At 50.9% G+C, this 24,757-nt stretch overlaps 1 protein-coding gene across 3 annotated transcripts; it reads right to left on the reverse strand.

Annotated features, from left to right (window-relative positions):
- Positions 1–1,283: 1,283 nt before the first annotated feature.
- SORD (sorbitol dehydrogenase) lies at positions 1,284–23,328 on the reverse strand. 3 transcript variants are annotated; one of them, XM_068410137.1, is made up of 9 exons: positions 23,185–23,328; positions 19,571–19,604; positions 18,702–18,866; positions 16,371–16,530; positions 13,869–13,987; positions 13,327–13,392; positions 5,524–5,654; positions 4,574–4,695; positions 1,284–2,589 (listed from the first exon to the last, which is right to left on the reverse strand). In XM_068410137.1, exons 1-9 carry the CDS (start codon positions 23,242–23,244, stop codon positions 2,424–2,426), a joined length of 1,023 nt encoding a protein of 340 aa, XP_068266238.1. In that variant the 5' UTR covers positions 23,245–23,328; the 3' UTR covers positions 1,284–2,423. The 3 variants fall into 3 exon arrangements, with proteins under 3 accessions (XP_068266238.1, XP_068266237.1, XP_068266239.1); XM_068410136.1 differs by having other exon boundaries at positions 5,524–5,699; XM_068410138.1 differs by lacking the exon at positions 13,327–13,392 and having other exon boundaries at positions 5,524–5,699.
- Positions 23,329–24,757: the final 1,429 nt, after the last annotated feature.

The raw sequence follows: 24,757 nt of genomic DNA on the forward strand, positions 1-24,757 counted from the left end.
GCTCAGGGAACGTCTCTGAACAGCTCTGGGGAATAGCTCGGTGCCTGCACAACCTGAATTCACAGCACTTTGCCCCAAGACCTGTGTGGCACACACATGGGCTGAGGAGCCAGAGAGCTCCCCACAATCCCTCTCCTTGAAGCAGGCTCAGCTTTCCTAACACACCCATTTGTGCCTGCTCATTAGCACTCGGAGCCTTCCCTGGGTTTGCACAGGGCCTTAGTTGTGTTCACGTTGGCTTCTTTCAGTAGCGTCACCATCCTTTGATCAGGGATCATTTGTGCTTGTTTAATTAATGTCTGGCTTTACATCGCTGGGCTGCTGCTCTCGCAGGCTGTGATTGAGCTTAAATAAAGCTGACGTCTGAAGTTTTAAAACACTTTCTTGCCTCCTATAGTTGGGTCTCGGTCACCTGGAGACTTGCAATGCTTGTGGCAAAGTGCTGGCCTTGCTCCTGTTACAGAGTACTTACGCCAGCCCGCTGGGAAATGGGTTAAATGGGAGTGAGTTTCCCCTGCACTGGTGGTGCACGTGGGGTGGAGGCAGGTATATGGATTTGAGCCCAGGCACAGCCCCATAGACTGTGTCCTACCAGACCCATCACCCCCAGCAATGCCCTTGCAGTAGCAATGACGTCCCCAGCGAGACCTGGCGTGGGAGCAAATTACAGCCAAGGAGCCCAAAGAGCCGGAGCTGTGGGAATAGCTTCAGCCCTCAGGGTGCTGAATGGCCCCCCAACACCACAGGGAGTAGGTCTCCATTTCCCAGTAACAACAGGGTCTTTGCGATGGCAATCTCTGCCAAGATTAACTTCATCACCTCTGCAATAAATACAGGCTTTGATTTGGATGAGGGAGAATGGTTTTAAACTGAAGGAGGGGAGATTTAGATTAGATCTTAGGAAGAAATTCTTTGCTGTGAGGGTGGTGAGACACTGGCCCAGGTTGCCCAGAGAAGCTGTGGCTGCCCCCTCCCTGGCAGTGTTCAAGGCCAGGTTGGATGGGGCTTGGAGCAACCTGGTCTGGTGGAAGGTGTCCCTGCCCGTGGCAGGGGGTTGGAACTGGATGAGCTTTAAGGTCCCTTCCAACCCAAACCATGCTACGGTTCTATGATTTACAAGCAGTTGGGTCATTTAAGGTTTCACGGTCCTGCCAGCACCGAGCTCACCTGCAGCCTGGAGAGACCCAGTGGCGCAACAGCCCAGGGGTCTGCACAGACCCCAGGGCCCGAAGTCAGAGACCCCTTCCAACCACCCACCCAACACTTCCATGGACACAGGCACATCAGGTAGCTAGCATTTATTGAGGAAAGTTCAGTACCGGCCCAAGAAAGGGACTGACCTCCCAGTAATAAAATTAACTTGACTGTAATCGAAGATTAGATTTTGTTATCTGCAACCTGCTACCTCGCTAGTACCTTGTTCATGGCTCACAAACTCAGCAGGAAGGCCTGGTATACCCGAAAAGCTACAATTCATTCGCAGTGGTAAAACCTTTTGAGTGATGCTGTCCCCTTACTTCTCACCTGCGCTCCCCTCCATGCTCAAAGCAAGCTGTGCCCCACAAAACAGCAGCCCCTCCTTGGGAGCCACATAAGGACAGGGCTCTCTACGGGCCCAGCCAGAGACAGGGCAGTTTTCCTGCAAACACACCGCAGCCTGCTCTGCAGTGGTCCTTCTGCCCCACGAGGAGCCACTGGTGGGGTATGACACAGCAGATATGGTCCCCGCTGGCCTCCAGACTAGCTTCTTCAAAAAGAAGAAGCTCTGAGCTTTGGGCCCAAAGTTTTCTACTTGCAAAGAGCATGGAGAGAATGACCTGAACGTGCAGATGCTTCCCTCAGAGGGGGGCTGGCCAGGCTTTGTTCCACAGGCTGTTACAGTCCCTGAGCGTCCCCGAGGGAAGGTGTGACTGGAAGGTGGGAGTATTCACGTAGGGCTACCCTGCGCCCAGGGGCTGCCATGCGGGAAGAGCTGTGGCAAGTGCTGCCCCAGGGCAGTGCTGGGGTGGGAAGGTGGAGTGTGAGCATCTCCATCCTCGCTTCACCCATGTGGCTGGTGACACCCTCCCACGGCCACGCAGGCGGCTCTGCCCAACAAGCGCAGAGACACCCAGGCTCTTCTGTGCTTGGGGTCTGCCGGAGAAGAGCCAACTGTGCAAACCATAACCAAACAGCAGCATTTTGATTCAAACTATTCCCTATTGGTTCCCCATTTGTAGTTACCTGTTAATACCCAAACGGTGTATCCCTCAGTGTCATTCACCCTCATTATCGTTTGATTTTCTAGCTCTATTACAAAGCAGCGCCTGCGTAAGGTGGCTGTGTAAACATGCAACAGCCATACATCAGCCTCCTGCGGCCTCATGCTTCTCATCTCAGGCAGGCGGCGTAACGGGGGAGAGAGGGCCGGGCACCGTGGCATCTCAGGGGTTGTGGTCTGTGGGGTCACACTTCAGCATGACTTTTACCCCCTCGCCCCTCTTGGTGGTCTCGAACGCCTCAAGAGCCTTTTCTAGGGGGAAGCGGTGCGTCACCAAGGGCTTGACGTTGATCCGCTTGGACGCAAGCAGAGCAATTGCCACGGGCCACCTGCAAGGGAAACGGAGAGCAGGAGACGAGAGCAGTCACCAGTTTGGGGCCCGAAGGAAAGAGCACGGAGGAGCCTGGCTTCATTACAGACATTTCCTCAGCCCAGGCAACCAAGAGGAGTTTTGCCCACAACCAACCTTCAGGAGGGGGAACCTCAAGCATCAGGCATGGGAGATGGGACAAGCCGACTGCTCTGGGCTGTTGAGCACTGAGAAGGCAGGCACTGCTATACACAGACAGCTGGCTGTGCTTCACAAATTGGAGTGATGGGGATACAAAGGGATGCAGCAGCTAATCGAATTCCCAAACTGCCTACTTAAAGACATTTGAGTACTGTGTCCAGTTCTGGGCCCCGCACTTCAAGAAAGATGTTGAGGTGTTGGAGCGAGTCCAGAGGAGGGTGACCAAGCTGGTGAAGGGTCTGGAGGGTCTGACCTACGAGGAACAGCTGAGGGAGCTGGGGGTGTTTAGCCTGGAGAAGAGGAGGCTCAGAGGTGACCTTATTGAAGTCTACAACTACCTGAAGGGAAGTTGTAGTGGAGTGGGAGTCGGCCTCTTCTCCCAGGCAACTAGTGATAGGACAAGAGGACACAGCCTCAAGCTTCGCCAGGGGAGGTTCAGGTTGGACATTAGGAAGCATTTCTTTTCAGAAAGGGTTATTAGACATTGGAATGGGCTGCCCAGGGAGGTGGTGGAGTCACCATCTCTGGAGGGGTTTAAGAAAAGACTGGACATGGCACTTAGTGCCATAGTCTAGTTGCCATGGTGGTGTCAGGGCAATGGTTGGACTCGATGATCCCAGAGGGCTCTTCCAACCTGGTTGATTCTGTGATTCTGTGATTTCTCATTTTAAGAAGGAACTTGACTACATCTCTCAAATCCTTCCTGGAAAACAACCTCTACAGACTAAGCACAGATTCTTGCTCCACTAGCAAGAAACTACAGTGCTGAACAGAGCAGAAACCAGGCTGAAAATGTGCAACACTGGGTCTCAAACCTCGCCCAAGCACTACAAGATCAAAGAGAGGACAGCTGAGCTTCTCCTGCCTTCAGGGCAAGGCCAGCTTTCAGTACGCTCAAAGACCTGCCTGTCCATGAGCCATGCAGTTCAGATCTCTGCAGAGAGCAAACACGCCTTCAGGCTGGTTCCAGATGTATCCTCAGCTCCAGCAAAATGATGAAAACTAAAGAAGGCTCTTGCTCACCCCAGCATTCACTGATCTCCAACAAGACCAACGATGTGATTTCCTTCCATGACAAGCAAGGAGAGCAGAGCCAGGCACCAGCAGCAAGGCTGGGTTGGCGTAGGATGTGGCGCTTGGGATTTTGACTCTTTGCCCAGAATTAAGGTGCCCCATATCATTTGCCTCAAAATGGACAACATAAGAGTTAAGAAGGTGGATGCCAGCAGGCAGCCAGCTTTTCACAAAGCAGCATGTAGGATCAGGGCCAGGCCAAGCTGCTGCTTAGAGATCTCTCAGCATAAAGGGCTGAAGCAGCTAAAAGCTTTGTGTTCCTCCCTGCCATGCCATGAGCCACGACATTTGTGGGCAATCCCAGTCTCTTCCAAATCACCCCCAGCACCTGGCCTTCCCTTTCTACAGGGCATAAGAGTTGAAGGCACAAATGTTAATTATTTTTTTTTTCCATTTTGGCCTGCTTGCTTGTCGCGGGGTAAGGGTTTATTAGGTCTCTTCCTTTCTTTGCACCAAATGCTGCATGAAATAGGGCAGTGGGACAATCCAGCTGGGCTGCTTTGTTGTGGTCAAGTTTGCAGTGCAGGGCTCATCCAGAAACCAAGGCATAAAATCCAGGACCCACCAGTCAGACTGTCTGCACTGCAGCACTGGCACTTCAGAGTGACATGAGGTTTAACCAACTGTAAGGAAAACCAGCCTTTTCCATGACCTCTCTCCTCATGGAAAGCAAGAATTTCTTAAGGACATACTTGGAGGCACATCAGCCCACCCTGCACGAGACTCACGTGTTGCAGTAGCGGAATATCCCCCGGATATCCACCTCCCGCACGGCGGCGTTCACAATGGGCACAGTGACCATGTCAGGCCCCAGCCCCACCAGCACCAAGGTCCCACCAGAACGAGTGGCCTGGAGAACAAACACAGAAATACGTTGTATTTTGCAAAACACAGTCACCAGAGCCTGCGCAGCGGTCTGTAAAAAAATCAAGCCACACTTTGTGGCTGTAATGGACCGTCCGGGGCATGGCGGAGAAGCCAGGGAAGAGGCAGGATGCTCTCAGGAGCCCTTAAGAGTGAAACACACCATAAACAAGGCTTAAAAAGCAATTTTCCAAAAATCTCTGAAGGATTTTGGCATCTAAATCTCATTCTGAAAAATGTCCAGCACTTAGGAGTACCAACAGTACTTTTGGATTTCAACAGGAGAGGTTTAAAACCAAGAGCCTGATGCTCCACTGGAATTTCCCTTTTTGCAGCTTGCCCCATCTGTCTCCTCTCCTTTCACTGTGGAACTCTGCACTACCTTCTCCACATCCTCCCCTTAGGCAGTTCATGACAGCAAAACATCCCCTCCTTAACTGCTTTCTTCACCTGCTGGTATTAATTTTCTTAATTATTCTCCTTATTTGGACATAACTTCAACTTAATGGAAGATGCTGCCCTACCTGTACCAGCTCCCTGACACTGCCGCGTAGCCATGCTTGGGTTTTGGGGTCTCTTCAGTAAGTGGTAAAGCACCTGAGCATCAAATCAGACAATTATCCCCATGCTGCCTGCAAAGACATTAAGTCTTTAACTCTCTCTCTTAGTTTGTTGTCTAACGAGCACCTTCTCTCCCCCGCACCAAGCCCACTGAAATTAAGCGCTATGGGGGAGCAACCACTGTCATTCGCTGCGGCATCCCAGAATAAGCCAGTGCCACCACTGCTCTACCTCGGGGACAGGTGGTACTCACATATATGCCAGCCTGGATGCAGGCCTGCACTCCCGTACACTCCACAGTTATCTCGGGCATGCAGCCAAGCAGACTTTCCACTTTGGAGGCCACCTCCTGCGGGGTCTCATTCTTCACCTGAATGGTGAAATCTGCCCCCACCTCCTTGGCTTTTTGCAGGCGAGAGGCAGATAAATCTGGGGAAAGAAAACAAGTAAAGAACTGGAGCACTACGTGAAGCAGAAGGGGAGAAAGAACCTGAGCCTGCAATCTGCTTCCTACCCCCAGCTGACGTCTCAACAGAGCCACCTTGTTTGGTGACCAGCTGTTAGCTCTCTCGGGACAGAAGACAGCATTTGTTATGTGGCAGGACAAGGTGGGAAACTGCAGCCTGCTGGTACCTTCTCAAGAACTTACGTAGACCACTTAGACCAAAGGGCTTCCCACCCTTGATGCAAGCAGGCCACCATCAAGGAGCCCTGATGGAAGCACACGTCTGGGGCCTCAACATGTGTTCACAGGGCAGCACACAACCAGGAGAGGAGAGGGTCTACATTCCCTCCCTCAAATTCGCGCAGCCTTCGGTGAGGAGGCAGGGAGGAGACTTGCTGACTTCTCTGGGCAGGCAGAGAAGGATGAGTGATGAGGACAACTTAAAGACACAGGAGATGCCAAAGGCTTTCCAGCTGCAGAAGAAGATGTGCTTCCAAGAGGCTAAAGCATAAACCCACAGATGAAATCCACACCATGCAAAGCAATGTCCGAGCGAAGGAACAGCTGCCACCACTAGACTCAACAGGTGTCTTCTAAGACAATCAGTTCGTAGATCTGCCAATCTCTCTTTGGTACTGCAGGAACACTGAGAGTGTGCCAAGACAAACCAGACGGCCAAGCTTAACTCCAAAGGGCATGCACACCAATGCCACAAGCAGGAACCACAGCAGGAAGAGCCATGGCCAAGCACTGGTGTATTGCTGTCCCGACACCGCAGAGCAGAGGAACCTCAGTGGAGGCAACGGCAAAAGGCAGCAGGAGGGCAAGACAGGGCAGGGCTGAGCTACACTTGCCCTGTTTGAACAGCATGGTTGTGTCTCACCAAAACTGCCACTGTCTAAGACTGCACTGCCCAGGGTCTCTCTGGCAATGACTCTTTCATGAAGCAGCTTCACTAATTCACGCGGGACCATAATCCACTAAGGAAAACGGACTGTAAAAAAACACGATATACACACACTCAGCGAGTTCACCTACGGATGAGCCTACAATGAGGCAAAAAACCACCCCTCACTTCTGCATTTTCATTCCCTGGCTCTCAAGATTATTTGCTACTGCTCACACCCTCAAGGATACCTCTCAGGGGACACTAGGCAGAGGCAAGGTTGCTCTGACCTTGCTCCCTGATGGCCCCGAAATCACCTGGCTATGGACAGTACAGCACCGAGAAGTCTTTCTGACAGCAGACGTCAGGCTCAGAGGGTCGTTCACGTGGCCATTTCACTTCTAACAGTACGAGATGAGAGCAGATCATGAGCTCTCTGAGAGCTTCCTCAGTGAACCATCAGCAGATGCTTTCAGCTGAGCGAACTGCAGAATGCATTAGTTGTCAACACTGAGTGTGTTCCTGCTGTTACAGACCTCTCCCATCCTTTTAGCCGCCTTGTAACAGCACTGGAGGCTGCTGAGCACCTCTCAAGTGGTTTCAGTCACAGATGAACGAGCAGGTAAGCCCACAGAAATAAAGCGAGTGGATCTGGTAATGTGGTGGACCTCAGATACCCCATTAACACAGAGCAACAAAGCTGGTGATGACAAGCGTCTGTGAGGGCATGGCTGTACTCTGGTACTCTGTCCAGAGGGATCTTGACAGCACTGTAAATATCTTTTGAAGATCCATAAAATGGTTTGTACCGTGGGGTGAGCTGCCCTGGTGGGTAGCCACACTGTTTGTCTCTTTTCTTACGCGCCCCTGGAAAGAAACCACTCCTCCCTCTCCAGGCACGACTGGTGACCAGGACACCTCTGGAGATAAGGAGGTGGACAGCAGAGGAGTGGCATTTCCCAGGAACCTCTTTGCCTTACACTGAAGCAGTGGTCTACAGGGGCCTGTGTGCTGGCACTGGAAAAGGCGTCCGCATCAAAGGTGGAAACTGAGCTGTAACAGCCAAGATTTCTTAGACTCAAAAGTGAGGGGTGAGCAATGTCTCCTGCCAGAGGAGAGACTTGGAAAATGATGCCTTTGCCAACGGTACACTCCTCTCCAGGACATACAGTGCACCTACCCACCACAAAGAGGAAAATACCCCTCTCACCAGGGCACAGTCTTCAGAGAAGTTAGAGATGGGGGTGGGGGGAAAACATCAGGAGAAAAGAGAAGGAGGATGAGGCCACTGCTCTGACATGAGCCGCTCTAACTCAGCCCCAGGCAGAGGACCTACCCTGCCCATCACACTGCCCATCACACTGCGAACGTGACGTTACTTACTGCCAGGGCAGGCGACGGATATGCCCCCAAAGGCAGTGGGAAGGCTTGGGATGTCAGGTGTGGGCACACCCACCAAGATGAGCACCCAGGAGACCTGTGGAGGGAGTTTCAAAAAGGGATAACAAAGGGTAATAAAATGCAGACGAAGGAGGAAAAGCCAAGGCTGAAAAGTGAGGGCAGCATCACCCTGGAAGCCTCTCGTTCCTGTGGCTGCAGGAGGCATTAGTCACGTCTGTCCCTCCCAAGCTCTGAGCATTTGGGTCTCAGGCCGCATGTACAGTCATGCTTGACCCTCTGCTAGCTGAGCTGCACTCAGAGACCTCCAACTCAGCAAGAGCATGGGCATGGGCATTTTTGAGGCACTTGAAGTGCTGAGAAACACTTCTGCCTGGCATGGCTGGTGTCTCCCAAAGGAGACCACGGGGGCTCAACAGTGCTCCCAGCAATGGACCAAACTCCCCATGAAGTTTGGTCTCAAAACACGAGTTTGCAGCAGACACAGCTGGATTCAGCCATTTATAGTATTTGTCCAGTCACTAATACATTTCATCCTGTCTCTTTGGCATAAATACACCCAGAGGCAGTGTCCTGGAGCAACAGGCCCTGCCAGCCACCGCATTTCAAAGTGCCCACAAAAGTCACTCTCAAGCAGCAAAAAAACCCCCACGTCTTTCCTGTAGTTGGCCCCTGGTTTGCTGATCTGCTTGGGAAGGAAGTCCTCACATCAGAGAGGGATACAGGACGCAGCAGCAATACCGTCAGACCTGGTCAGGGCTGTGATCACATCTTGGTACACCTGGCCTCAGTGAACCACCGCTAAGCACTTACTGAAGCTGCCAGATCTGCAGGTTGTCGAATGAGAAGGTTATTATATGTTTAGAGCCCCAGACACTTAAGAAGGATCAAGTCATTCGGATTTTAAACCTTATTGTGGCTGAAACCCACACAACTCTTGGGAAACTGGACAATTATACAATTAAAGGGTTGCATCTTGCCTCTAGTCAGAAATTAGTTTTCACTTCCCAGCACTGGAGCTAATTACAAGTTTTGGCTGCCAGACTAAGAGTAGCCCATTCCCGTATCTCTGCTCCCACGGAAGTTATCAAATTGCACTTAAGCTTCTCCTGATGGTTTACGAGCCAACTTAACAGGCAAATATTCTTGAAGCTCTCACACTTTCTATGTTGATCTTCTTTCACAAAGGAGTTGAACTCTGTCCAGATATTCATCTTCCCTGACCTTGACTTCCAGAGTTTCTGGAGGCATCAGCACCCAGGACTTCAGATTTAGATAGCACAAGGGGAATAGTTTCCCTTAAGTACGAATTACTAAGTGTGCCTTTAGTGACAGAGTAATTGGTTTATTGGCTGGATGGTCGCACTCAAAGAGTTGCGGTCAATGGCTCAATGTCCAAGTGGACACCAGTGAGGACTGGCGTTCCTCAGGGGTCGGTATTGGGGCCGGTCCTGTTTAACATCTTTGTAGGTGACATGGACAGTGGGATTGAGCGCGCCCTCAGCAAGTTTGCTGACAACACCAAGCTGTGCAGTGTGGTCGACACGCTGGAGGGAAGGGATGCCATCCAGAGGGACCTTGACAGGCTGGAGAGCTGGGCCCGTGTGAACCACATGAAGTTCAGCAAGGCCAAGTGAAAGGTCCTGCACGTGGGTTGGGGCAACCCCAAGCACTAACACAGGCTGGGTGGAGAACGGATTGAGAGCAGCCTTGGGGAGAAGGACTTGGGGGTGATGGCTGACAAGAAGCTCACCATGAGCCGGCAACGTGCACTTGCAGCCCACAAAGCCAACCGTGTCCTGGGCTGCATCCCCAGCAGCGTGGCCAGCAGGGCGAGGGAGGGGATTCTGCCCCTCTGCTCCGCTCTCGTGAGACCCCCCCTGCAGTGCTGCGTCCAGCTCTGGGGCCCCCAACCCAAGAGGAGGACATGGAGCTGTTGGAGCGAGTCCAGAGGAGGCCATGAAGATGATCAGGGGGCTGGAGCACCTCTGCTCTGGAGACAGGTTGAGAGAGTTGGGGCTGTTCAGCCTGGAGAAGAGAAGGCTCTGCGGAGACCTTCTAGCACCTTCCAGTACCTGAAGGGGCTACAGGAAAGCTGGAGAGGGACTTTTTACAAGGGCAAGTAGTGACAGGATGAGGGGGAACGGTTTTAAACTGAAAGAGGGGAGATTGAGATGAGATATGAGGAAGAAATTCTCTCCTGTGAGGGTGGTGAGACCCTGGCCCAGGTTGCCCAGAGAAGCTGTGGCTGTCCACTCCCTGGCACTGTTCAAGGCCAGGTTGGATGGGGCTTGGAGCAACCTGGTCTAGAGGAAAGGTGTTCCTGCCCATGGCAGGGGGGTTGGAACTGAATGGGCTTTAAGGTTCCTTCCAACCCAAACCATTGTGTGATTCTATGACTCTACGATTCTAAGGCAAGACAGCCCAACAACCGCCATATGAATAGCCGAACTGTCACTTCACTTGCTGGAGAATCAGGCTGTTCTTTTACATGCCTCTAAGAAGAAAAGCAGCTTTTCAGAGCAACAGCAATGTCCACAGCAAGGCAGAAGGACAGGAGAAGGTTGCCCATAAATATCAATCAATCACACCTACTCAGCAGCAGAGTGGAGAAAGCCATAGACCTTAGGGAAGAGTAGGTGAGGACCCATGGAACAAACCAATCTTCTGCAGCGATCTGCAGTCCATTAAATACATCAATACCCCCTCCCTCAAAAGGAAGAGCACTAGCCTGCCAGGAATAAAGCACTTCAGGGAGAAGGGCAAAGGTTATCAGGAGCACTAATACCTTTTATCAGGCAAGCTGCCGTATCTGGGAGGAAAGGCAAACTTTGGCGCACACAAGCCTTTGGAAGGGTAGGGCTGAGCATTAGTCTCTAGCTACAGTGCAGCCACTTTCCAGGAGTTCCAGAGAACGGACCCGACCCCTCAGCAGAGACATAACTTTCCAAAATTCATTGACTCCAGGTGTGCCAAAGACATTCACTGCAGAAGCTGTAGGAAGCGAGCTGTCGTCAGGAAAAAGCTCTTCTAGATAATTCTGTATTTGTGAGTGGCTCGTCAAAACAAACACAAACATTTAAAGCCTTAAGTGCTGCGCAGACTAAGCTCTTCACAGGCAAACACATCGTAAAAACGCCGGGCAATGAATTCAAAGAATCTGGTAGCAAAGTACAAGAGGGCCTTTGTGGGCAGTCACCTCAGAGGTGTTGGCTCCTAAAGCCGATGCAAAAAGCAGTTCCTTGAGAAGGGCAGCAAAATCCCCAGTGGCAACGAGCCAAACCAAACTCATTCCTCAGCTCATGTCATGTACAAATATTTGACTAGGGACAAATACTCCATGGGTGTCTCTGAGCATCTCAGCCAAACACCTCTCAGGTGGGAGACATCTACAAGTCAGGATCATTACCTAGGCCAAGGCGTAAAGATAAGAAGCGGTTAATTCCACATAGCTGAGCTTGCTGACCCTACAAATCAGGTACCAAGAACTTCCTACGGCCACCTGGAGCCCTATGGCACATGCTATAAAGACCTGCTTGCCAAAGGTCCCCAGGAGCAGTCTACAGGCAGAGGCAACAGCAGCTCCCAGTGTTACACAGAAGAATACACCCAGGCAGGACTGGGGATGGGGCAGCAGGCTGAATCAGCTGCCTCAGCCCCACCAACCCTTGCCAGCTCACCAAGCCCTTCCCCACCCAAGGACCGGGTCACCCACCAGCCGCTGCACCAGCTCAGCTCGGCAGCAAGGTTCCTCATACGTGATTCAAGAGGCAGAGCTGCTTTTCCTGCTATAGCAATCATCATCCTCAAAAGACAACACTTTGCAAAATCTGAGGCCCGGGCTGATCACGTCCACCAGGCACACACCTGCAGGGTGGGGCAAGCAGGGCAAAAAATGCCCTGGACTCGGCAGCAAGAGGATTTAGGGAGGAGAAGGCAGTAATCTGCCTTAGGTTTTGACATGAGCTACCACTGAAGGACGCTTCCGCAAAGGCAAGAGGGTGGGACCTGAATTTTGTCTCTCAACCCGAAGATGGAAACACAGTAATCGTGAGGTCAAAAATACACTGAAGTGTGGGAGGTGGAGTAACAGACTTCTGAAAGGTCCAGGTTGGGGCTTTGGCCCAAAAATGCTGCAGCAACCTGTGCTCGTTGTCTAGTCATACCTGTAACTGCTCCTCCTGGCCATCACGACTCAGAAGGATCAAAGAGTAGCAGCGGGAGCTGGAAACACCACTTCCAGGCCCTGTTCAAACCTGAGGTGGAAATTTCAGCTAGTGAACATCCTGAGGTTACTCCAGCTCTCCATTCTTCTGGGCAAGCTACACAGAGAAGAGTCTGAACCTTTGAGGAGAGGTAGAGGGAGCTGGGCTGGGTAAGCACGGCAAAGAGAAGAGGAGACTGAACAGCTGTCTGCAACAAGCAGAAGGGCAGCTGCAAAGATGATGAAGACTCATTTCAGTTGTTGCAGACAAGGGGGAAATACCCACAAATGACAGTTTGTGAGTGGAGCCCAGAAAAAGCTTCTTCATTAAGAGGTGGTGCAATCCTGGAGCAGGCACCCGGAAAGGTGGGATCTCCACCCTTGGAGGTTTTCCAGATGCAGCCAAACCTGCTCAGAGCAAACCTCCAAGAATAGCTCCAAACAGGGTATAAAATACGCTGTGTTGCCTGGTCTGCGTGCCTAGGTGAAGACCAGAAGCAGATATAATCAAGGTCTATAAGCACTATAGGGAAGATGAAACCTGATCCTCAAGGCTTGATCTATGAGCCAATGGCAAAACACAAAGCTGAGGTCAGAAGAGCCCAAAATGGAAAAAAAAAAAAAAGGAAATAGACAGTGATCAGAGGCACCAGGAGCAAGCGGAGCTTCTGTAACTCAGAGCTTTGTCATCCAGATGCAGTGCCTCTTCCCAAAAGACCTGCTCAAAGTCTGAAAAAGGTCTCTAGGCTTGATCCAAGGACCACACATTAGCCTCTGGTTTATTCTCCTGGAAGCACTGTAGCTACTCCAGCCACGCAACTTGTCCGTGCTAGGAAGCAGATGTTATTACTCTGGTCCCCTAACCTAGCAGAGAAGCACCAGTTGCAACCTGCATCTTCTTATAGACCCCAATTAGTGCAGAGATCAAAGTCTTGTCGTGGGGAATGAGGTGTTTATTAGGATTCCCTCCAGACAGGCGCACGCTACTACTCCACTCATGAACAGACTTTCCACTGTGCTTGGGCTGCCTTCCCCAGCAGTTACCTTGAAGGAACAATTTGGAAGCAGTCAAAGTGTTGTATCATGGGACATAGGCACACTCTTAAGGGTTAAGAGGACTTACCTGTAATTACCACAGCCGCTGCACCCATCATCTTAGCAACAATCACGTTAACAAGGCCAATTGGTCCTGTGTACAAAGGGAAGAAAGAGAACATGCACAACTCCCAGACAGCACCAGCTGCAGACTCTGAACATGCCCAGAGCTCAGCATGTTCCTATGCTAAACGAGGATCCGACTGTGTTTCCAGGTGGGCATTTCTGGGATCGCAGCATCACCACGATCGCCGGGTAGTGAGACCAGCTGCTGAGAGAGCACCTATTGCTACATGAGGGGCTCTGCAAGGAAAACGCCACCCGCTCCTCTGCTCCCTCGAGCTGGTAGGCTCAGCACACCCAGACACTGCACTGCACATTTGGGCTGCTCGAAATGCAGCACCGTAGTGCAGCATGGGCAAGGACAGCCTCAAGGTCCCCCTCAGCATCGCTGTAACTCTGCCATGACCCATGCTTACAGCACAGCCTAGAAGCACAGCTTGCACCCTGTCCATCCCCCTCCACACTGCGGCAGGCAGAGAACTCAGGGACTCAATATGTTCACCGTACCAGAGCCGGACACGAAGACTTTGCTTCCCAGAGTGACTCCTGCTCTTTTGCAGGCATGGATTCCCACCGAAAGGGGCTCGATAAGGGCTCCTTCTTCAAAGGTGACATTATCTGGAAGCCTGCAAGAACCAGACACAAGCAACAGTCACCAAAGAGGTTTATGAGGGAGATGAAGAAAGTCACGACACTCAAAAACCAAACATGGGTCTAAATCACAGTGGCAAAATACAATCTCACCCTTGGTCTGAGAAATGCAGGCCTGGAAGGCATTTCAAGAGGTTATATTGCCTCTCTCCCTCCTCTGAAGCAGCATCAAGTGCACCTAAACCAGTGAGCTTTTCCCAAGCACCAAACACAGGGACCCACAAACTTCCCCACATCATCTCTCCAGTACTTGGTGAGTCAACCCAAAAACTCCTTTGCCACTTGTTCCCTTTGGAATAAATCCCACAGTTGTGTATGCACCACCCCAAAGGCTGCCCGATAGCTGGGACCCATCAGTGAGCTCCCAGACCCCTCATCTGGGTTGAATCATTCAGCTCCATGCCTTTAGAAAGCATCTTGCTGCCAATGGTGATGTGACATAAAGCAAAGGCAGCCAGCTCCAGGTCTCCCTATCACACCCTGGATGTCCTCTCCTGATGCACCAAGTGTTTCAACCAGAGGACTGGTCCCACCACGCACCCTCCCAGCAGTCAGGGAAAATGTGTACAGCGGGCATCAAACACCTTTTGGACAGAAACAGCAGCTAGCCTAAGTGATGGAAAAAAAGGAGTGGGGGGTGAAACCCTTCTGAACTGCTGACAGAAATAAATCTGAGCCTCACAACACAGCCCTCCAGAAAGCCCCCAGCGTGGGCTCTCACACAGCGGGTGCTGGGAGCTGTGTCTGTGAAGAAGGTCTTTCTGACAGCCCTGGGAAGCTCGAGGTCAGATCTCAGCCAGGCCAACAGGAAGACAAAGTAACGGAAATAACAGTGGTGGGAAGACAGCTGTGTGATATCTATATGTCCCTTACCTCCAGGAGGCATTAAAGGCCTGACTCCAAGAGTTCAGTTGTCTCAGAGTTGGGCATCACATTTGCTACTACTGGGTCTGGGCACTGCCCCATCCACGAAGAAGGCAACTTTGCAGCATGATCGCACCTCCATCAAATTACTCAGAGCACCCAATGCGAGTCTGCCCACCAGCAGAAGGGCAGACATCTGCCCAAATACGCGAGAGCCCACTGAGCTCAGCCATCATCTTTTCTTAGCAGATCTGTGCTGACAGAGCAACTTTATGCCAGGGAGCAGCACCAGCTCCAGGCTTTGCATTTCAAAGCTTAAAAAAAAAAATTAGCCAAAGTAATATTTACTAAATTGGAGAAAAAAGCAAAACCATGGAGAAGACAGCCACAAACCAGCCACTTCCTCCCAAGTAAAAACTTGTGATGTTGTCAGAAAATGTTGTTTTAACAACACACAGGAAATCAGCGACAGCGGGTCTGGACAGTGAGAAGTTAGTCCCATCCAGACCAGCGTCTGATCCTGACAGCAGCTGCTTGGGATCTGCTTTGAAAGAAGCTTCCTGCCTGAGGACTCTCATGAGAAGAGCATTCAGGTGCCTCCTTCCAACTGATGTGATCCTGAACGCTTCCTCTGCAGACACCAAAGATCAATCCCAAGGATGTTCCTGCTCATGGAAGTACCAGCTCCATACAGACTGAGAAAGAACGAGCTCCACAGGTAGACCAGACTCAGGGAGCCACTACCTTAGACTGTTTTTAACTCCTTGTGTAAATGCACTTATGTGGGTATAACATTGCAGAGGTTTATTCAGGTTTCTAGCATATTTGCCAGAGTACTTAAGCACAGACTTGCTTTTAAGCAAATGTGTCAGTCCTGCCACAATTAAGAAGATACTCAAGTTTGCTGAACTGGATATGAAAACAGACGTGCCATGCTGGCAGCTTAGTGGGGCCACTCAGCGCCACACAATAAAAAGCAGCTTTGCAGGGACACTGCTTTCCGTTCCTGTTCTGCTCTAAGTAGGGTGACTTTGTTTCAAACGACAGAGCGAGGTGCCAGCAGTCAATGTGGTGTTTCCTGAAAAGCAGCAGTAAAGCTAGCTCAGCTCAAAGAATCAGACAAAGACCTTCAGGCACCATCCTAAGAAGGCAAGGATTTAAAAAGACAGCAGAAAAGAAATCAAGAGCAGGGAGCAAATGAGAAAAGGAAAATAATTAAAGCGTAAAACAGTGGTGACATCCCAGGAAACAAGTGAGAAATGTTTGTTTATGTCTGGCATCAGAAGGGATAAACTACACCTGCCCGACAAATCCTTTGCAAAGTGGCTTCCATCCAAGCCTTATACATGTTATTTATGCATCAGAGAGCACTAAAACCTGTTGTGTTCAAGTAAAGAGTGCTCACTGCAATACTCAACAGGGCCAAGAGGTGATTGCTTCAGCTAATGCCCCCCAGGGAGTATGTATCTGTCTGCAGAGGGAGCACCGACTAACTTGTAGCAGTAGCTGGCACTGTGCTTGTAGTAGCGGCACAAGTTCCCATCATCGGGAGGCGTCGCGCAGAAGAAGATGGTTGGAGACAGGTTATAACGGCCGGTTTTGCAGAACTCATCCATTTCTCTTGGGACGCCGGGCTCGATGGCCACCCGATCACCTGCCGGGTTGGAAGCAGATCATGTTACTCAGGAAGAAGTAACATAGGTTACGAGCATGAGCACATACCTATGAGCACACAGGTATGAGTAGCACCGAACAACCACGGAAGACAGCATGAAACCCTGGCAGAACAGAAGCATGAGGGACACCTGCTAAGTGAGGAAGATCACGCTGCACACACCAGGCAAGTTCCTAAGACTTCCATCACGGCAGCCTCATCACCAAGATCTTCACAGTTACTTGAAAAGAGCCGGTGTTTCAGAGGCACAGACACAGAGCAGATGGAAGCTCAGTCACACATAAACCTCTCTCCAGCTGCCTTGCACTCAACCTTAGCATGTGAAAAGGCAGCCCTGACCCCAAGCAATCAGATTTTTTTCAGAATCTGTAGTAAGCATAAGAAGAAATAATTAGGTCAAAGTGAGTGAGCTCTGCTGGCCACCACACTGGCAGCTGGAAAGGGCTGGTCCTTGGGAAGGAATCTCATAGTGCAGAAGCACACTCAGGAGTCAGGCAGGACTCATCGGGGAACAGAGACATCTTGATGCTACGATGGAGTAACCCAGACTGTTGGAAGGACACATGCTGCAGGACAAAGAGTAATTATTTAATTGCAATCACGAGGCAGGGTGGACTAAAGAAAACAACTGTGTGACCACAGTACAACTTGCAAGTATGCAAGGGACACAAGACAGCCCATCTTATTTGGCAGAGGAAGCCAATCAAATCCAAATCTCTCAGCGAAGCTCTCTACCAACAGGTTTTCAGTCAGGCATGGTAACAAGCAGGAGGACGGATTGAAGCAAAGAGCCAACTAGCTCACTGCACCACCTCTGATATGGCCAGCAGGGGATGTCTGGGGGTGAGAGGAGCAGGACAAGCACATACTGAATGTTCTCCCAGCCTCCCATTATATTTGGCTGCGGGGCCTGCCAGGCTGCACGTGGTTTCTTTGTATGTAGCAACCGTCAACAATTTCTCCTCCACCTTCCACCATGTAAACTTTTAGCATCCACGTCACCCTTTGCCAAGGAGGCCTGCAGGTCTGCTACATCTTAGGTAAATGCTGCACCTGGCTCCCATTGTCCCTTGCTCTTGTATTGGAGGAACCAGAGAACAGGCAACATTTACATGCCCTCTCCCTGCCCTCCACAAGCCTTCAGACCTGTGTCACATGTCCCTGAGTTGTCTCTCCAGCTCTTAGCTCAAGTTCCTAACTTAGTCATTCATCAGAGAGACGCTGCTCCACATCTCATCATCTCCTTGTCCTCCTCTGAAACTTTTTCACTTCTTTTATACCCCTGTGGAAAGGAGGAGACCAGAACTGCATGCAGAGCTCCAGATGTGAAATGATGTCCTCTTGATTGAGTCTCTGTCCCTTTCCTAATACTGATTTGTATTTTTCACTGTTACTGAGCCAACATTCCCATGCACTGTGTCAGAGCCAAAGGTCTCACTCTTCACCAGCAACGGTCAGCCCATCGTTTTAGATACAAAGCTGGTTTTGCTTCTTCTGTCATGGACACCACTACGTGTTTATCTGCATTGAATTTCACCTGCATCTTATTGCCCAGGCTCCCTTAAGGTCTCTCTGTAACTCTTGCTAGCTCTCCTGTGTCGTCTCCACCCTGCCTAAGTTGCTATATTATATTATAAACTTTGCAAAATTCACTGCTCAGCCCATTTTCTATGACATTCACAAGCACAGTGAACTGTAGAGGTCACACCACGAGGCCTGGTGCAGTTGCTCCAGTGACCTCTCTCCACTGCAGGAGGCCGTTTGCTCCTTCAAGAACACACACAGCGAAGAAACATTAACAGCAGGTTGTTGGCAAGAGCAATGCACATGGTTTCTGAACCTTGAGCTAGCTTCTTCAAAAGGCACCTTGTACCAGCATACACTCTGCTCTGCATTAAAATGAAGTCAGACCAGCTCAAGATATCCCAGGAGAAAGCACACCTAAGAAATGCCATAAACTACAGTAGCCAAGCCTGGTGATAAATAGCAGCACAGTGACACTCTTTGAAGGAAGAAGGTCACACTGTGCAATTCACAGCTCAGATCATCAGGTAAATTTACCTAACAAAAAAGAACAGCCTGTTATCAACACACTCTCAGGAACTCATTAGCAGGAAAACAAATAAAAAGATAGTTTTGATTCCAGTTACCTGGTTTCAGATGAGTCACTCCTGAACCCACTTTGACGACAGTCCCGGAAGCTTCATGTCCCAACACCATGGGGTCCTTCACCACAAAATCCCCAATTTGACCGTGCTGCCAGTAGTGAACGTCAGACCCGCAGATCCCAACAGAATGCATCCGCAGGAGGACCTCTGCCAGAAAAGGAAAAAAGGTTCCTTGCAGAAAAACTCACCTTCTCGGGCACTGGGAGAGCGCACGTGTGCTGTCCCTGTGCCCCACAACAAAGGCCAAGCCAGCACTGAAACACACGAATTTACTAGTATTAAATAAATGTACCAGAAGTGCACAGGCACACGTTAGGATGGATGGTATCATGAGACACCTGCTGAAATACAAAACTATTCACGGATTTACAAACCAGGAAAGCTTAAAATACGGTAAGACCCCTGTCAACAAAAGCTAATACAATCTAAGAGGGGTGTGACCATTACTGGAGCAAGTCCATTTAATTTTTCCTTCTCCCTTAGCTACAATTTCAGCCCTGGAGAGTTAGTGAATCAAATTTCTATCAGCCCATATGCCTAGCCTATTAATATTTAGTCCTGCAATAAGATCATCTGACATGTCCCAAGAGCTGTTTAATGTGAAATACATGAACTGATGAAACAGGAAGCAAAAAAAGCCAGATAAAGGGGTGTATCTGTGCCTGCTCCAGCTCTTCTTTTCAAGTGGAAATGCAGCATTATCTGTTTCAGCCACACATTCTTTTTTGGATTGTTTTATATTTTCTCAGAAATATTTTATCTCTTTATAATATCAAGGAGCGACAAAAGAGAATGAGAAAAGAAAGAGATCAGTAAAGAAAGAAGACAGAAGCAGTCATCTCTAGACCTACCATTGGGACCCGGTTCTGGGATCGGACGGTTTTCCTATGGACAAAAAGGAGAAAAAAAAAAAAGCGTTCAGCTGCTTGTGCATAGCCATGGGAATACCTCGTGGGAAATCAGTCCGGGTTAGCTCAGGTAAATCCATAAGCAGAGCAGGTTTTTTGTTCTGTCTGCCCAGTAAGACATTGCTGTGCAACAAGGAGGGATACAAATGTGCAGCCCACACCTCCTCCCTAAGCTCAGCTCATTTTGCTTGCACGGTGGAGTAACGTGGGCATCCGTTACGACTGAGCACACAGCCGGCTTGTAAATCAACTCTCCAAACTATTTTACAGTAATTTCCCCCTCCCTGCCCAGACAAGAGCCACATACTAAACTTTCCTGCCCTGGAACAGCCTCAAGTTTCAGCAGAACCCTTCATCCCACTGGCTGACAAAAAAATTCACTGTCATCAGGAAGATTCTGAACCATCTATTTCTATAAAGTATTAATATTGCAGTGTTTATATTATTATTATAAATAATAGGAAATATTTTTACTACATAACAATAACTCAGTGTATAAATCAATTGCAAACATTACTGTAAATGACATTTAAAGTCACATCCTCTCACAACTGGCATGACACCTCTTTATGGAAGGAATGATAAAACCAGGATTATACATGTAGTCACTTGGCCCCAAGTCACCCTTCCACCCAAAAGGTCTGCAGGCCTTTTGCCTTCACTGAACTCCCTCAGCTGCCTCAAAAGACAAAGGAATAATTTTGTTGGGTTTTACAACACCAAGACAGTACGATACCCACCTAGCACCCACCTCTAGGATCACGTCTCTAAGAAAAGCCCCACCAAAGGATTTAGTGCCAACAATGAACTCTTCATAAGCCATTTGCTGCTCAAATTTTCATGCGTCTTAGACCCCTTTACCCACAGCCCAAAACTGGGCACAAGGCCTTCGAGCAGATCTCCTATTCACACAGTTCCTCTTCAAAAATTTGGTGCATATACATGAGTGAGCCCACGGTGGGTTATTTCTCCTTGCAAGAGCATCTTCAGATAGCAAGAAAACTGATCTCTGGATTTGAGATGAGCAATTGCTTTACAGCAGTCCTCCACATATTAGCTTCACCGGTTAGAAGCTGCTGCCTAACAACGAACTCAAGATTTTCTGCTGCCCTACTGCAGAGAAAGCAGGGTATCCCTTCCTGCTTTTGGGGAGCGCTGGTTTGCATTTTAGCTAATTAAATACATTCTCTATCCCAGCATATTCCTCAGCTTGTATCAATCTAAACATCACGAAAAGAGAAATTCTGGAAATGCATTCTCAGAGCACTGCTCTGTTAAAACACCTGCTGAGTAATCAGTGCTGTAAGTGGCCAGGATGGCCCAAATTCTGTGGCCTGAAGTGCAAATCAAAGTAAAACTCAACCTACTGAAATTTTCAACGCTCAGAACTACATCTGCATTTTTTTCTATGTGGTGTGTTTGTTTTGTCCCGCTAAAGACACAGCCCAGAGCTTTAGTTTTTAAAAGCAGTTGATCTACGTGTAGCCCCTTATGCAGATAAGGTCTAATAAATGTGCAGTCTGGTAACGCATCAGAGGTACAGATCACCTCAGCCATCTCAAAGAGACTGAACGGAACAGTGAGAGATAAAGCAAGCCAACTTCCAGCTGAAAACATGTATGTGGCATTCCTCAGCCCAGAAAAAAAAACACTTTTTTTCAGTAACAGCTGTGCCAAAAAACAGACATCTCAGGGGAAAGGGAATCCTCCAGCCTGATGTGTAGAAAACAGGGAGTGAGCAAACTGAAAGACCCCAAAATATTGCAGGATGCACGTTCTGCTTGCTGTCTGTTGTCACTGAGACGTTCAGAGACAGCAACTGGTGTAACTGAGGGTGTGAAGGAAACGCAGCAAATGTTTTCTGTGAAAGGAGACATATAAAGAGAGGTTATGGTACCTGCACAAAAACCAATAAATCCTCAAGGGGCAGCGAATGGGAACCTGTGGCAACTGTCTAAGATCAAGAAGAGAGTCAACAAAAATGAAGCCAACACATTTTTGCATAATGCAGGTCAGCTGCTGAAGTCACGGTGACTCTCCCCATGGGCAACACGTCCACAAGAATCAAGAAGGGTGTGGGAATTCTGGGGAAAATGATCTCACCTAACTTTAGGTATCAATAACGCAGATAAGAAGTCCAGAGTTCACTACCTAGACTCCTTACATGATCAGTGGGGCAATGGAATGAGTGCCACTCACATCGTGCCAAAGAAACTTTAGAGAAGCCCAGGAGGATCACACTCCAAAGGGCTGCCAGTAAGGTCAGGGGAGCACTGACAACCACCTCCGATGTCTCCAGCAGTATGAAAATCCCAAGAAAAACTCTGACATCTGGGCACAAGCCAGTTTAGAGACCAGCAATGTAGATGGGACGGAGCCAGCATCCACCCACACAAGTCTCATACACCTTTCTAAATCACAGGGTTTTGGAAATGTGTTCTTGAACTACAGGGACCACCTCAGTTCTCACCCGCTGTGGCGATGCCTTTTATTTCTAGAAGAAGTCAGGCTGCACGTGCTTCTAGTGAAACTGCAGTTATATCAAAGGGTGCCACAAAGGAATTACCCACACGAACACCGCTTAGCCTTTGGCACGTGTTGCATGAGCTGTGCAGGAGGGGTAAAAAGTCAACTGCTTCCCTGGTAATCATCCTCCAAACAAGCTGCTGCAGGTATCCAAAGTCTGCGTGTTCGTAAGAGCCCTGCTGCCGGAACTGTTTGTACAGAAAACTGCCTGTCAATGTCTGCCCATGTCAACCTTCCTTCTCTGAGTTGGCACTTGCCGAACTGGCCAACACGGATCCTCAGCGGCACGGCAGTGATTCAGCACCCGGGAACACCCCAGCGTTCGCAGCCAGAGAAGCAGAATCAGTCTGAGGCACCAACCGAAAATAAAGCCCCCCCATCTCCCTGAGGGTAATGGGGCACATGCTCCCTTTGAACCCTCCTTCCTGCTTCTCTCTTGGGCTCTCATGAGCTGGACGAAGCAACACAGCACCCTCCATTTCTGTTTTCTGGGAACACCTTCTCCCAGGACCATCAACCGAACAGCACCCGCTGCCCGTCCCTCTGCTCCCTGTCCCCTCTTCCCCCCGCGCCACCCAAAGAGGGGCCCGGGCAGCCCTTAGCCTTTGGGCTCCCCTCACCTCGCCTGCCCCGCGGGTCAGCTCCCCCAAGCACGGGGGGCTGCCGCTGCCCTTCCCCGCTCCCAGCCCGGGGCCAGTTCAGCTCACTGACCCGGCACCACTCGGGGGGACCGGGGGGGAACGGATGCCCCCCGCCCCGCTCAGCCCCGGTGAGCTCCCGGCCCCGCGGGGCGGCCCGGCCCGGCCCGGCCCGGCCCAGCTCCCCCTCTACTCCCGCCCGGCCGCGCTGCGGGGCCGCCCCCGCCGCCATGAGGCCCGGCCCGACCCGGCCCGCGTCAGGGCCGCAGCGCCGCCGATCGCGGCCCCGCTCCCGGCCCCCTCCGCCCGGGTCACGCCGAGCCGAGCCGAGCCGAGCCGCGCCGCGCCGCGCCGCGGCGGCCCCGGCGCGGCCCGCTCCCCCCCGGCCCGTACCAGGCGCAGGTCCCCGGCTCGGTGCACCACCACGGCCAGGTTCTGCCCCGGCGCCGCCATGGCTCGGCTCGGCTGGGCTCAGCGCGGCACCCGGGTCCAAAGGGCCGGCGGCGGGGCCTCCCGCGGTGGGGCCGCCCCTCTGCCCCCGGCCGCCCTCCGCGCCAGGCCCGGCGCCGCCCCCGCGGCACGGAGCGGGCAGGCCCGGCCCCAGACCCCGGCGCCAGGCCCCAGGCCCAGGCCGCGGGCCCGGCCCCAGGCCCCGCTGGGCCTCCCCGACAGGGGGGAGCATCGGGCCCCCGAAGCCCCGCGGACTCCCCCCGCCGCCGGCAACGCCTGGGGAGTAGCTTTAGCTGGGGGCCCGCTGGTTGCCCTCCCTGCACCTCCACCCCAGCCAGACACAGCTTGGGCACGGACGCAGCAGTCTCAGTGTTTCAGAGCATAACTGGGGGACATCGGGTCCTGTCCCCTCTCATGTCATATCCGCCCAGGTGCCTTCTGCTTCTGTGCTAAAGGGAGTGAATTGGTTCATCCCACCGCCGGTGCGGAGCGAGCATCACCGTGGCGCCGTGCACTTTGGCTAAAACTCAACCAAATGTGGGTGCATGGGCTTGCCTGGACCCAACTCTACGCAGCATTGTTGGAATGTGGGTATCTCAGCTGGGAGAATGGGTTATTGGGGAAAAAACTTGAGCTTACGGGGATTCTGGGTTTCAGGGCTAAGAGGTTTTCTGCCCAAGATCCTTGGCTAATGGAGTTGGCAAGCATCTCAAGAAGGTTAGCTGTTCCTGTGCTCCCTAAGAGGACTGGGAAGCTAAAAGCTTTCCGAGCTTGACTTCCTTGGAAAAAGTAGAAAATTTACAGGCTACGTCATGCAAAGTTGCCAGAAACAGATAAAAATAGCCTGCATTTCTAACATTATTGCTTCCTTCTGCTTGCATGAATGGGAGTATCTATGAATTGCTTTCCTTCTTGCAAAATGTGCCACCTTCCAGGCAGACGAGGGCTGGTGCATTTCTTCTCTCCCTATCAGGGTCATTCCCCATAGTGCTTATCTGAGTCAGAGTCAACATCAAATTAGTGGCTGTGAGCCACCCCTGTGGTTACTCTGAGGGCAGGGGAAGGAGCGTGTGTGTGAGGGAAGTCATGATGAAATGCCTTACTCCATGTTTACACAGCAATGCAATTCCTGCCGCATCCACTGCCTCAGTGGATGAAGCAGGAATATTTACATCTCTGCAAATTATGGAAAGATGGGGAACAGCCATCTCTTCCTGGCCATGCTAGTTTTCTCAAGACACCTCTCCTTTTGGGGACATATTTGCAGCTAGCCTCCCAACTTGACTCGCCGTGCAAATTGTCTGCGTTGTTCTGTCTGCATCCCAGCTTGGAAGTCGCTGTGAAATCCCACAGCTGTACCAGCAACATGCAGCCTCGCCATTTGGCTTCATAAATCTGAAGAAACACTGGAGGAACATACTTGGGGCTCAGCTGAGAACTTGGGGCTCTTGCTACAATACAAGCCCTTTGGGTCACAGGAGTCATCTTCAGCTGCCACAACACTAGTTCTCGCTCC

Source organism: Nyctibius grandis, chromosome 11 (assembly GCF_013368605.1).
Source record: "Nyctibius grandis isolate bNycGra1 chromosome 11, bNycGra1.pri, whole genome shotgun sequence".
NCBI lineage: Eukaryota > Metazoa > Chordata > Aves > Nyctibiiformes > Nyctibiidae > Nyctibius > Nyctibius grandis.